The sequence below is a fragment of the Anabas testudineus genome, chromosome 16 (genome assembly GCF_900324465.2).
Source record: "Anabas testudineus chromosome 16, fAnaTes1.2, whole genome shotgun sequence".
NCBI classification, from domain to species: Eukaryota; Metazoa; Chordata; class Actinopteri; order Anabantiformes; family Anabantidae; genus Anabas; species Anabas testudineus.
The window spans coordinates 894,553-907,246 of NC_046625.1; the positions used below are offsets into that span (position 1 = coordinate 894,553).

Sequence of the window (12,694 nt, forward strand, 5' to 3'; positions counted from 1 at the left end):
CTGTTAGATCTCAGCTAATTCGAGTACCGTGCACCTTTTTTTACTCTATACTCTAGTTACAGTATTATACACACTTGCAGAGTTGTTTGTAGTAGCTGTGAAGGATGAGCAGCTCCAGGTGAGAGCATTTACTCTTACGTACATTTTTATGTCAGGTGAATCTGTGAATCTGCGGTGTGAAGCTCAACATCGCCACCAGCTGGACAGTCTGAGCTCTGCAGACATTCTTCATCGTGCTCCTGCAGTTACAGTAAGTTAACAAATGAGTTACCATGAGTGACCTGTCTCCTGCTTGCTTTAAAAGAGAAACGGGACGCGTTTCTAAATAAAAACCCAAAGTCAATGGTGAAAATCACAGCAACAGTCATCTCAAGGCAGAGACCACTGAAGTGAGGAGATAAAAATCCTATTAAACGCTAAACTTTAAAGTGATTTAAAACTAACAGTAAAACCTTTATCTCTAGCTGCCACTTTTACACACAACTTTATCACTTATCTGTCTCACACATGTCAAACGTGGCCTCGAAACTAAAACCAGTTTAAATACTGATCTCTGAGGCTTTTAGTTTCTTGAGGAAAAACAACCTGAGTGTTTCTTCAGTTTCACAGCTAATTAACATGGTTGAAGAGGAAGGGCCGTTCTGTGTTGTCATTCACTTCTTCACATTCACTGGAGATTAGAAGACATCTGAAAAGACAACAGTTAATCCATTAAAATCCATTTTCCTGTTAGTTTTCATAAAAATACTTCTCAGCAAAGTGGTAGAAATATGTAATCAAATTCAAATTTCAAACCAAAGGAAACCAGAGAATCTTCTGCACGTCACACTTTAGGCCCCGGAACCCCCCCCCCCCCCCGCCCCGGACACAGTTAACTTACCGGTCTTTCCTCGTCTGTAGCCGAGCGCTACATAACCTTCGTAATATTTCCTCCTCTTACCTTACGGGTGACTTACGTTTCTGTCATTCTCTCTCCATCTCTTTCTCTCTTTCTTTTCATCCCTGTTAAATATTTTTCATGGTGTCTCTTGAGGGTTTGTTCACTACACTTCAAACCTCCCGCTCTTTGCAGTATGTGCGCATACTCTGTGCAATAACACCACAGAGCTAATACTCTCTGCGCACTCTCTGACAATGAGAGCGCCAGCGTGAAAAGCATCACTCGAACCAAAAAGATGTGGGACCAACTCTAGCCACCAACATGCTGCTGAAGTCCGGTCTGAGTCCGGTCTGAGTACAACACAGACAGGATGTGCAGCTTCAGACTCACCTGCCTCTTCATGCTTCTCTGTGGATTCTGGGGACGTCTCCAGTTTAGCTGTAAAAGAAAAAGACACTCATTAAACTGCGACCTTGCACAGAATGAGACAGCTGCTTTGTTTAGACCATTTTACTTTGCAAAGCAAATGAGATACATCTGTCCTGAGGAGGATTACCCAGGGCAGACCTTCAGGCTGTGCAGAAAGAAAGGTCTAATGTGTAGCTGCGGTCTGTTAAATCCAGCACTAACTAACTCTGTTGGTTCTTCACCTAAAAACCAAAGGTGTTTTTAAAGACACCAAACTGCATTTACACAAAGAAAATCTGTTGTATGCACTCTTCAGCCTAACAAAGCCAAAGACAGTTTAGTTCAGAAACACACTGGAAACAGTTAACTGTGCTGCTGCTGTTTGTATTGCATATGTTCTATTTTTACAACGTGCACAATAATCCCTGTGTAATGCTGCAGTGCTGGGAGAGGAGCAGAGCGCAGACAGAAGTTTAGTCACAAATTGTTATCAATGTGTGATAACTGTGTCCTTAAAACATGAAAAACGTTACCGTATGAAGTGTAAAGGAATCTCAGCAAAATAAGAAGTGATGACGATAGTGACCATAAAGAAGCAGAAAGTGAATTTACTGTTTCATTTACTGCACGGCACCAAACTATGTAAAGTCGCTTCTAGATGAAAAGGTTTCTTCTCGAATGTACATCACAGATCACCGAAATAAGAAATGGAACATTTATCATCATATTTCAGGCTGAGTGAAGGAAAAGTGCCAGCTGCTGCTAAATGATCTTTGTCTGTGCTTTTTGAGGTCGTCAGTAGGTCCACCGGTTCACTCTCAGATGATTCTGGGTTAACAGAACTTGCGGTGCTGAACACGGCAATGCTGGAATAAGGGTGGCTCCCGAGGACCAGGTATTGGACTGTACATATGTACACAGTTTTACAGATTGTAGTATTTACTTTGCACATTTGTAACTGTTATCACCCAAACATGAAGGCAGATTCCTCCAGAGTGAAGATCTACCTATACTAATAGCCCTGTCTCTGATTATAATTTGACAGTAATAATTTCAAAATGTGGAACTTTACCTTGACAGGATAAACCAGGTAGAACCACATACCTTCTTTAGAGTTCACATATATAGGAGCAGCCTGAGCTGAAGACAAGAGACACATTAAAAAACATTCATTCAGAATTATGGGACATCCAGAGCTAGTCAGTCTCAGTCAGAGTCTATAAGAGTCAGTTAGAGTCTATAAGAGTCAGTTAGAGTCTATAAGAGTCAGTCAGAGTCTATAAGAGTCAGTTAGAGTCTATAAGAGTCAGTAAGAGTCAGTCAGAGTCAGTCAGAGTCTATAAGAGTCAGTTAGAGTCTATAAGAGTCAGTCAGAGTCTATAAGAGTCAGTCAGAGTCTATAAGAGTCAGTTAGAGTCTATAAGAGTCAGTAAAAGTCTATAAGAGTCAGTCAGAGTCTATAAGAGTCAGTAAGAGTCTATAAGAGTCAGTCAGAGTCTATAAGAGTCAGTAAGAGTCTATAAGAGTCAGTAAGAGTCTATAAGAGTCAGTAAGAGTCTATAAGAGTCAGTCAGAGTCTATAAGAGTCAGTCAGAGTCTATAAGAGTCAGTCAGAGTCTATAAGAGTCAGTAAAAGTCTATAAGAGTCAGTAAGAGTCAGTCAGAGTCTATAAGAGTCAGTAAAAGTCTATAAGAGTCAGTAAGAGTCAGTAAGAGTCTATAAGAGTCAGTAAAAGTCTATAAGAGTCAGTAAGAGTCTATAAGAGTCAGTAAAAGTCTATAAGAGTCAGTCAGAGTCTATAAGAGTCAGTAAAAGTCTATAAGAGTCAGTAAGAGTCAGTCAGAGTCTATAAGAGTAAGTAAAAGTCTATAATAGTCAGTAAGAGTCTATAAGAGTCAGTAAAAGTCTATAAGAGTCAGTAAGAGTCAGTCAGAGTCTATAAGAGTCAGTAAAAGTCTATAAGAGTCAGTAAGAGTCTATAAGAGTCAGTAAAAGTCTATAAGAGTCAGTAAGAGTCTATAAGAGTCAGTAAAAGTCTATAAGAGTCAGTAAGAGTCAGTCAGAGTCTATAAGAGTCAGTAAAAGTCTATAAGAGTCAGTCAGAGTCAGTCAGAGTCAGTCAGAGTCTATAAGAGTCAGTCAGAGTCTATAAGAGTCAGTCAGAGTCAGTCAGAGTCTATAAGAGTCAGTCAGAGTCTATAAGAGTCAGTCAGAGTCTATAAGAGTCAGTCAGAGTCAGTCAGAGTCAGTCAGAGTCTATAAGAGTCAGTCAGAGTCAGTCAGAGTCAGTCAGAGTCTATAAGAGTCAGTTAGAGTCTATAAGAGTCAGTCAGAGTCTATAAGAGTCAGTCAGAGTCTATAAGAGTCAGTCAGAGTCAGTCAGAGTCTATAAGAGTCAGTCAGAGTCAGTCAGAGTCTATAAGAGTCAGTCAGAGTCAGTCAGAGTCTATAAGAGTCAGTCAGAGTCTATAAGAGTCAGTCAGAGTCAGTCAGAGTCAGTCAGAGTCAGTCAGAGTCTATAAGAGTCAGTCAGAGTCAGTCAGAGTCTATAAGAGTCAGTCAGAGTCAGTCAGAGTCTATAAGAGTCAGTCAGAGTCAGTCAGAGTCTATAAGAGTCAGTCAGAGTCTATAAGAGTCAGTCAGAGTCAGTCAGAGTCTATAAGAGTCAGTCAGAGTCAGTCAGAGTCTATAAGAGTCAGTCAGAGTCTATAAGAGTCAGTCAGAGTCTATAAGAGTCAGTCAGAGTCTATAAGAGTCAGTCAGAGTCTATAAGAGTCAGTTAGAGTCTATAGGAGTCAGTCAGAGTCTATAAGAGTCAGTCAGAGTCTATAAGAGTCAGTCAGAGTCTATAAGAGTCAGTCAGAGTCTATAAGAGTCAGTCAGAGTCTATAAGAGTCAGTAAAAGTCTATAAGAGTCAGTCAGAGTCTATAAGAGTCAGTAAGAGTCAGTCAGAGTCTATAAGAGTCAGTCAGAGTCTATAAGAGTCAGTCAGAGTCTATAAGAGTCAGTCAGAGTCTATAGGAGTCAGTCAGAGTCTATAAGAGTCAGTCAGAGTCTATAAGAGTCAGTCAGAGTCTATAAGAGTCAGTTAGAGTCTATAAGAGTCAGTTAGAGTCTATAAGAGTCAGTCAGAGTCTATAAGAGTCAGTTAGAGTCTATAGGAGTCAGTCAGAGCCTATAAGAGTCAGTCAGAGTCTATAAGAGTCAGTAAAAGTCTATAAGAGTCAGTAAGAGTCTATAAGAGTCAGTAAAAGTCTATAAGAGTCAGTAAGAGTCAGTCAGAGTCTATAAGAGTCAGTAAAAGTCTATAAGAGTCAGTAAGAGTCTATAAGAGTCTATAAGAGTCAGTAAAAGTCTATAAGAGTCAGTCAGAGTCAGTCAGAGTCTATAAGAGTCAGTCAGAGTCTATAAGAGTCAGTCAGAGTCTATAAGAGTCAGTCAGAGTCTATAAGAGTCAGTCAGAGTCTATAAGAGTCAGTCAGAGTCTATAAGAGTCAGTCAGAGTCAGTCAGAGTCTATAAGAGTCAGTCAGAGTCAGTCAGAGTCTATAAGAGTCAGTCAGAGTCTATAAGAGTCAGTCAGAGTCTATAAGAGTCAGTCAGAGTCTATAAGAGTCAGTAAAAGTCTATAAGAGTCAGTAAGAGTCTATAAGAGTCAGTAAGAGTCTATAAGAGTCAGTAAGAGTCAGTCAGAGTCTATAAGAGTCAGTCAGAGTCAGTCAGAGTCTATAAGAGTCAGTCAGAGTCTATAAGAGTCAGTCAGAGTCAGTCAGAGTCTATAAGAGTCAGTCAGAGTCAGTCAGAGTCTATAAGAGTCAGTCAGAGTCAGTCAGAGTCTATAAGAGTCAGTCAGAGTCAGTCAGAGTCTATAAGAGTCAGTCAGAGTCTATAAGAGTCAGTCAGAGTCAGTCAGAGTCAGTCAGAGTCTATAAGAGTCAGTCAGAGTCAGTCAGAGTCTATAAGAGTCAGTCAGAGTCAGTCAGAGTCTATAAGAGTCAGTCAGAGTCAGTCAGAGTCTATAAGAGTCAGTCAGAGTCTATAAGAGTCAGTCAGAGTCTATAAGAGTCAGTCAGAGTCTATAAGAGTCAGTCAGAGTCTATAAGAGTCAGTCAGAGTCTATAAGAGTCAGTCAGAGTCTATAAGTGTCAGTTAGAGTCTATAAGAGTCAGTCAGAGTCTATAAGAGTCAGTCAGAGTCTATAAGAGTCAGTCAGAGTCTATAAGAGTCAGTCAGAGTCTATAAGAGTCAGTCAGAGTCTATAAGAGTCAGTAAAAGTCTATAAGAGTCAGTCAGAGTCTATAAGAGTCAGTCAGAGTCAGTCAGAGTCTATAAGAGTCAGTCAGAGTCTATAAGAGTCAGTCAGAGTCTATAAGAGTCAGTCAGAGTCTATAAGAGTCAGTCAGAGTCTATAGGAGTCAGTCAGAGTCTATAAGAGTCAGTCAGAGTCTATAAGAGTCAGTCAGAGTCTATAAGAGTCAGTCAGAGTCTATAAGAGTCAGTCAGAGTCTATAAGAGTCAGTCAGAGTCTATAAGAGTCAGTCAGAGTCTATAAGAGTCAGTTAGAGTCTATAGGAGTCAGTCAGAGTCTATAAGAGTCAGTCAGAGTCTATAAGAGTCAGTCAGAGTCTATAAGAGTCAGTCAGAGTCTATAAGAGTCAGTCAGAGTCTATAAGAGTCAGTCAGAGTCTATAAGAGTCAGTCAGAGTCAATAAGAGTCAGTCAGAGTCTATAAGAGTCAGTGAAAGTCTATAAGAGTCAGTCAGAGTCTATAAGAGTCAGTCAGAGTCTATAAGAGTCAGTGAAAGTCTATAAGAGTCAGTAAGAGTCAGTAAGAGTCAGTCAGAGTCTATAAGAGTCAGTAAGAGTCAGTCAGAGTCTATAAGAGTCAGTCAGAGTCTATAAGAGTCAGTCAGAGTCAGTCAGAGTCTATAAGAGTCAGTCAGAGTCTATAAGAGTCAGTCAGAGTCAGTCAGAGCAGCTTCTCATGTCAAACTGAGAAGTTGTTGGAACTCAGCATCACGTTGGAGGAATCTGTGGAAGGAAACCACCTGTTCCTGTTTTCGGGCTGTGAAAGGAGGAACAGGACCAGGAGTAGCAGGTGAAAAGGGGTTTTGTTATTTCTCGTTCTTCTCCTGTGTTTTAGTGAACGATTTTATGTGTCATGTGTATTTTAGGCCAAACTAAAATCTTTTTACTAAAGTTTTTGTGCATCTTAGTGACGTTAATCATAACTGTGAGTTTATGGCTGTGTCTATCATGACAGAGGTCTGATAGGATGGTTGGGTGGAGAAGGTGGATGAAAAGACTACGTTTTTTAAACGGTTCCTTATCAGAAAGCTTTGTCACTGCTGCATCATCTACTACTTTAACTCCACCTCACCTCTTTTTCTGCAGCTGGATACGAGGACTCCTGTTGTGACCAGCAGCAGCAGCAGCATGAGGACACACACACTCAGTTACCATCAGGGTATTGTCTGCTGGATACGTCCTCTCTGCTTCTCCCAGCTCGCTCTCCGCCCTGCAGGTCAGCACCTCCCCCTTTGGGTACGGCACAAAGCTGACCAGCCGGTACGGACCGGACTTGGAGGTGTGGCCCTGGATTTCTGTCATAAATCTGGAGGCTGACAGCCACACGATCCTGGGCAGTGGGTGACCCTCCACTTCACACTTCAGCCTGCGGGGGGCGCTGTCTGAGCCCGAGCTGGTCTCCATTACAGAAAGACTCATTATCTGAGGTTTACCTGGAAAATGATCATACATATTATTCTTTATTTTTAGCAAAGTGACTCGAGCAGCAAAGAAGAGGAGAAGCTGGGAGACAAAACCCGGTTTCAGCTGCAGACAGTTGAACCCTGGTCTCTGAGGAGGCTCGGACCTTCTACACGCAACTGGATCTCTCCTTGATTAGACCACTGTCCAGAAACCAGCTCCACGCCGCAGTAGTAGGCACCAATGTCAGTCAGCTGTGCCTTCCTGATGAGGAGTGACAGGTCCCCTCGTCGAGGATCTCAGTTCAAAGAAAATCTTGATCTGGAATCTGAACATTCATTGGGTCCTTCCATGGAGTCATTTGGAACTGAACAGCTGAAGAAAGGTTCAGCACTGGATTTTCAGCCACTTCACATGAATCATCCCTGAGTAGTGGTGCTGTCTGCTACGAGTGAAGGAGCAGCTGAGGACGGCGTCCTGTCCTCTGGAGACGAAGACCTCTGGAGAGACCACGGTGTTCCAGGAAACAGAGAAAGACCCTGAAGACAAAGACGTCAGGTGTGTTTAGTAAATGTAGGTCAGTTCGTCATTTCACTGTTCTCCCCGTTCTAGAAACCTCCACACCGGATGGTGTGATGATCCAGAGTTTTCGTTCAGTCCTCTGCCGCCTTTCAACCACCAAAGACAAGAAGTCAGACTCTTCACCTGTTGTTGTTCCTCGTTACCTGTTCCTCCGTCTAATCACACACCTGTTTCCATGTCTCCTACATATTTACAGTTTGGACCAGACCAGGTCCCTGTTCTGTGAAAAGTGGAAAGAACACACCGCTTTAGGTATGTACTGTGTACTGTGTACTGTGTACTGTGTACTGTGTACTTTGTACTGTGTACTGTGTACTGTGTACTTTGTACTGTATACTGTGTACTGTGTACTTTGTACTGTATACTGTGTACTTTGTACTGTGTACTGTGTACTGTGTACTTTGTACTGTATACTGTGTACTTTGTACTGTGTACTGTGTACTGTATACTGTGTACTGTGTACTTTGTACTGTATACTGTGTACTTTGTATTGTATACTGTGTACTTTGTACTGTATACTGTGTACTTTGTACTGTGTACTTTGTACTGTATACTGTGTACTTTGTACTGTGTACTGTGTACTTTGTACTGTATACTTTGTACTGTATACTGTGTACTGTATACTGTGTACTTTGTACTGTATACTGTGTACTTTGTACTGTATACTTTGTACTGTATACTGTGTACTTTGTACTGTATACTTTGTACTGTATACTGTGTACTGTATACTGTGTACTTTGTACTGTATACTGTGTACTTTGTACTGTGTACTTTGTACTGTATACTGTGTACTTTGTACTGTGTACTGTGTACTTTGTACTGTATACTGTGTACTTTGTACTGTATACTTTGTACTGTATACTGTGTACTTTGTACTTTGTACTGTGTACTTTGTACTGTGTCTCTGATTCACGAAGAACAGAAACGGTAGAAGAAGAAGGAGTGGACACAGGTGACTTGCAGGTGGACAGGACGGAGTCAGGTGACACAGAGCAGCAGAGGTACCGTCTCAGGATGTTTGGACTGGTTTGAGGAAATGTTGAGAAAATGAGCCACTCCTGAAGACACCACCTAACAAACAATGAAGAGTCGTACCTGTGATGAGCACAGACAGAAGAAGAAGCCAACCCAGAGTGTGCTGCTGCATCCTGAGGCTGAACAAATCAATAGAAACCAGCTAATGAGACCTTTACACCCAAACAGAGAAGTGAGGAAGTCTGAAGAAATGTGTCACATGAAACTGTTTCCTGACAGTTTGAAAGTAGAAGCAGAAGAGGAGGTTTTTAAGAGGCCCCAGGGAGGAGACCACACCAACTCACTGAACTGATACTATTATACACATTATTAGATGTGACACTGTTATTGATACTAGTTCAAACATTTATTGGAACCAACCGAAGTTTAACTTTATGTAAGTTTTACTCATTTCAGGTTCATTCAACTCAGGATGTCTCGTTTTCTGACTTGAAAGGTGCCACAGTCTTTTCCACAGGTGGTCATTTCAGTACATTTCTGTAACACACAGGTACCAGGTGTAGTACACCCTCTCCTTCTTTTTAACATTTTCCTGTTTTCAGTCCTTGAACGGACCAGAGTCCGTCGGTTTAAGCACCTGGACCTTGTTTAGCTGCTTCGTTATTTTACTTGTTTCTTAAACCTTTGATCGCTGGCTGATTCTTACCATCTGAACTCCTTCGTTCATTCTGCGGTCTGTGGTGCGTCCTGCATTTGGGTTTTTTGATAATCCACATGTGCCATGGTACTCATAGATAAAAATAAAATAGTCCTTCTCCTCATTGTACACTCACCAACCCTCTATAACCTGTCCGGCTCCACCACCACCACCTGTGACCAGTATTTAGCTGAATGCTGCATATTGTATGAGTCACCACCAGCCACTGTCTCTCTCCGTCTCATTTTACGCTGCATTATTAAAGTAATATAGTGTTCGTTACTCACCTCTGATTTCTACTTCATGACAGCACTGAATAAAGGAACTAGAGGACTCGATCTCACATACTGAGCTGACCTGCTTTCTGTCTCTTTAACCTGGGTACCTCACTATAAGTGAGTGTGAATCAAGTTTTTTCCAAATAAAATAATAAGAAACACAATAAAAATAGACATGAAGAAAATCTAAGTCTGGAAATGCACAGTGCTGTGTCTGGAGGTACTGACTCACATGAATGACACACTTCTCCCACCCTGCTGTGTCGTTTCTTCAGTCTCATCATGGAGTTCGTCTGCAGCACTTTGAGTCTCCTGTCTCTTATAGCAGGTGAGCAGATTTACACACAGACAGACAGATGCACCATTTGAATTTATATCTTTAAGGATGTGATGTGATTATAGTGTCTCTTAAAACCTTAAAGAAGTTTCCACATAGTCAGATTCAGAAGACAACTGTTGGCGATGAAACAGTTAAATGGCTGTTTTTGAATTCTTGTTTAAACTGACAGAGATTTTTAATCAGTTGGTCACACGTTTCAGGTCCCAGGGAAACATGTTGATTTAATGCAACTAAACTAAAGAGTTAAATCTACAGAGCCCCATGTCGACCCAGCTGAAGACCAACAGCAACAAGGAGTTTATTAATCAGTCGATCAGTTATTTTGATCATTGATGAACTGTTTATGGTCCTTTTTAAGGAGGAAAATCTTTGTTCTCTGACTGAGCTCAACCCGACATGAAGGTGGGACCTTGTGCTTAGCGTTTTCTTGTCCTGCAGCAGCAGCAGCTCACTCCCATCACAGTCTCAGCGTGTTTGTTTTAAACATAGGTGCAGGTATGAAGAGGGTAATGCTGTTGGGTTTTACAGATGTGTGACAGGTTTGCAGACCTGGAAATGTGCAGAGTCGGGACAGAAGATAAAAAAGAGAGCTGCTAACATGGCTGTAGACTATCAGGAGTTATTAGAAGATGAAATATTAAAATACTTGACAGTAAGGATGCCCTTCGTCCCCCATCAGGTCTGAGTTCTGGAGACGACGGCTGGTCCATGAATGTGCACCCAGAGGTACGAGCCATGCAGGGTTACCCAGTGGTGCTGCCCTGCACCTTCAGCCACCCGCAGCATTCCCAGCATTCCTCCCTCCAGGTGCTGTGGCGCCTGGGCCACGGTCAGGGCGCCACCGTCTTGTACCGCTGCACTAGCAGGGCTGGGGCCCCTACCTGTGAGCCGGGGCCCCAGCAGGACCAGCGCTACCGGCTTGAGGGTAACCCGAGGGAGCACGACCTGTCGTTGCGCATTAACAGCGCGACCCTGCAAGACAGTGGACGCTACTACTGCAGGGTGGAGGTTCAAGGAAAAGAACACATCAGCTTCGAGGACAAGATGGGAACCAGGCTGAGAGTCGAGGGTAAGTTATACAAAAACAACTAAATCCACATTCACAGGTAGAGGAAGGAATTGGAGCAGCTGTCCATAAATAAGTCTCTCAGTAAAGTCCCTCTTCCTTCATTGTTCCCCTGGAGGCTTTAGATTTTATTTTACTCATCTTTTTCCTCTTCCTGTCTCTGCTGCAGCTCCTCCAAAGATCCTGGCTCTATCAGTGGAGGGCACTGAGCAGTCTGGTTACAGGGCTCTGTGTCGGGTCCAGGGCTCCCCGCTGCCAGACGTGCAGTGGCTCGGCCCGGACGACCTGCTGGAGGAAGGTTCACTGCTCGGGCCGCTTGCTCAGGGCTCCCCGGTTCACTATCACACTGTCAGCCAGCTGAGAGACGTGGAGCCGGGTCAGCAGTACACCTGCAGCACCTCCAACCCTCTGGGCAAGGAGCAGGCTACCCTGTACGTCCTGCCCCCCCGACCCCCGCTGTCCGTGGCCGCGGCCTCACCTCCACTGCTGCTTCTCCTGTCTGTGTCCGTGGGGGCAAAAGTCCTCCTGCTGGTGGGGATGGGGGTGTGGATGGTGCAGGATGGCGCTCCGCAGGGAGCCAGCTGCTGGTCGAAGTAACGTGGTCTTAAAGGAGCTTATGAAGAACCTGTAACTGTAACTAAAGTGGTTCATAACAAACTGTGTTTACCTGTTATCAGCTCTGAAAACGTTTCATTTCTACCCAAACTGTCAAAGAACATGTAAAAAACCATGTTCTATTAGATAAAAGTTTTGAAATCTTCTAATGGGTGAATGCTGTAATAAACAGTGTCCTGTAGGTTTTCCCAGTCTGGGACTGGAACAGTTCGGCCAGTGACGGCAGAATAGAGGAACAAGCTAAAAATAAAATTTCCACTGGCCTGGTGCAGGTAAAATTCAATTCAATTCAATTCAATTCAATTCAATTCAATTCAATTCAATTCAATTCAATTCAATTTTATTTGTAGAGCGCTTTTTACAATTGACATTGTCACAAAGCAGCTTTACACAACCAATCCCCAACCAAAAATCATGTCACACGTGAACATGTGAACATTGGTTATGTTTCCATTTTTCTTCAAATGAAATAATAAAACAGAAGTTTAGTTTGACACATGGGGAATTTAATGGTTCAGAAATCACAGAATTAACTGACTAAAGCTCAATATTTTACTACAAAGCTCGACCTGTTCAGAAAAGCAGGAGCTAATGGTGGACGGACGGCTCATAATGGGCAGGATTGACAAACCAGGACCGAACATCTTTGGTTAGGGTTAGGGGAACATCATAGTTTAGTTGACAGACTCTGTGTATGTGTGAAGAGACTGTGGGTTTTTGCTTTATTATCCCAGATTACAGTGTTTCCTGGGCCTTAACCCAGGGTCTAACTCCAACCATGAAAAACTGTTGGAGTCACACCTTATCTGTGTCGTGTCATTTACTTTTATTCTGAAAACAAATCCTCATTGTGTTTATGGGAAACATCAGAAACATGATTGTGACTACTGTGTATTTGTGTAGAAACCTAGTTTTTAGGAGACTGGTGGGATATGTTGGTTAAAAGTCTGAACTTTTATCTTTTATCGTTAGAGCTTATGGCCACATCAACTGTTTTAGTATTGAAACAGAAAAATCTGATCCTTTCCTTCCAGTTCTGTATTTCCTGTATCAGTCAGCCTATAATCTATATACTTTGTTTGATTCACTTTAGTTCAGTTTTAATAAAATTCTTATATGATCACAGTTTTGGCCCAAATATGA

The 12,694-nt window shown here is 42.4% G+C and overlaps 1 protein-coding gene and 1 pseudogene across 1 annotated transcript; one reads left to right on the forward strand and one right to left on the reverse strand.

Annotated features, from left to right (window-relative positions):
• Positions 1-1,189: 1,189 nt before the first annotated feature.
• Positions 1,190-7,559, reverse strand: LOC113168913 (annotated as a pseudogene).
• Positions 7,560-8,959: 1,400 nt separating this feature from the next.
• Positions 8,960-11,796, forward strand: si:dkey-11p23.7 (V-set and Ig domain-containing protein). The gene is made up of 5 exons (XM_026372647.1): positions 8,960-8,991; positions 9,563-9,647; positions 9,806-9,858; positions 10,550-10,939; positions 11,106-11,796. The coding sequence occupies exons 3-5, from the start codon at positions 9,813-9,815 to the stop codon at positions 11,531-11,533; spliced, it is 864 nt and encodes a 287-aa protein (XP_026228432.1). The 5' UTR covers positions 8,960-8,991; positions 9,563-9,647; positions 9,806-9,812; the 3' UTR covers positions 11,534-11,796.
• Positions 11,797-12,694: the final 898 nt, after the last annotated feature.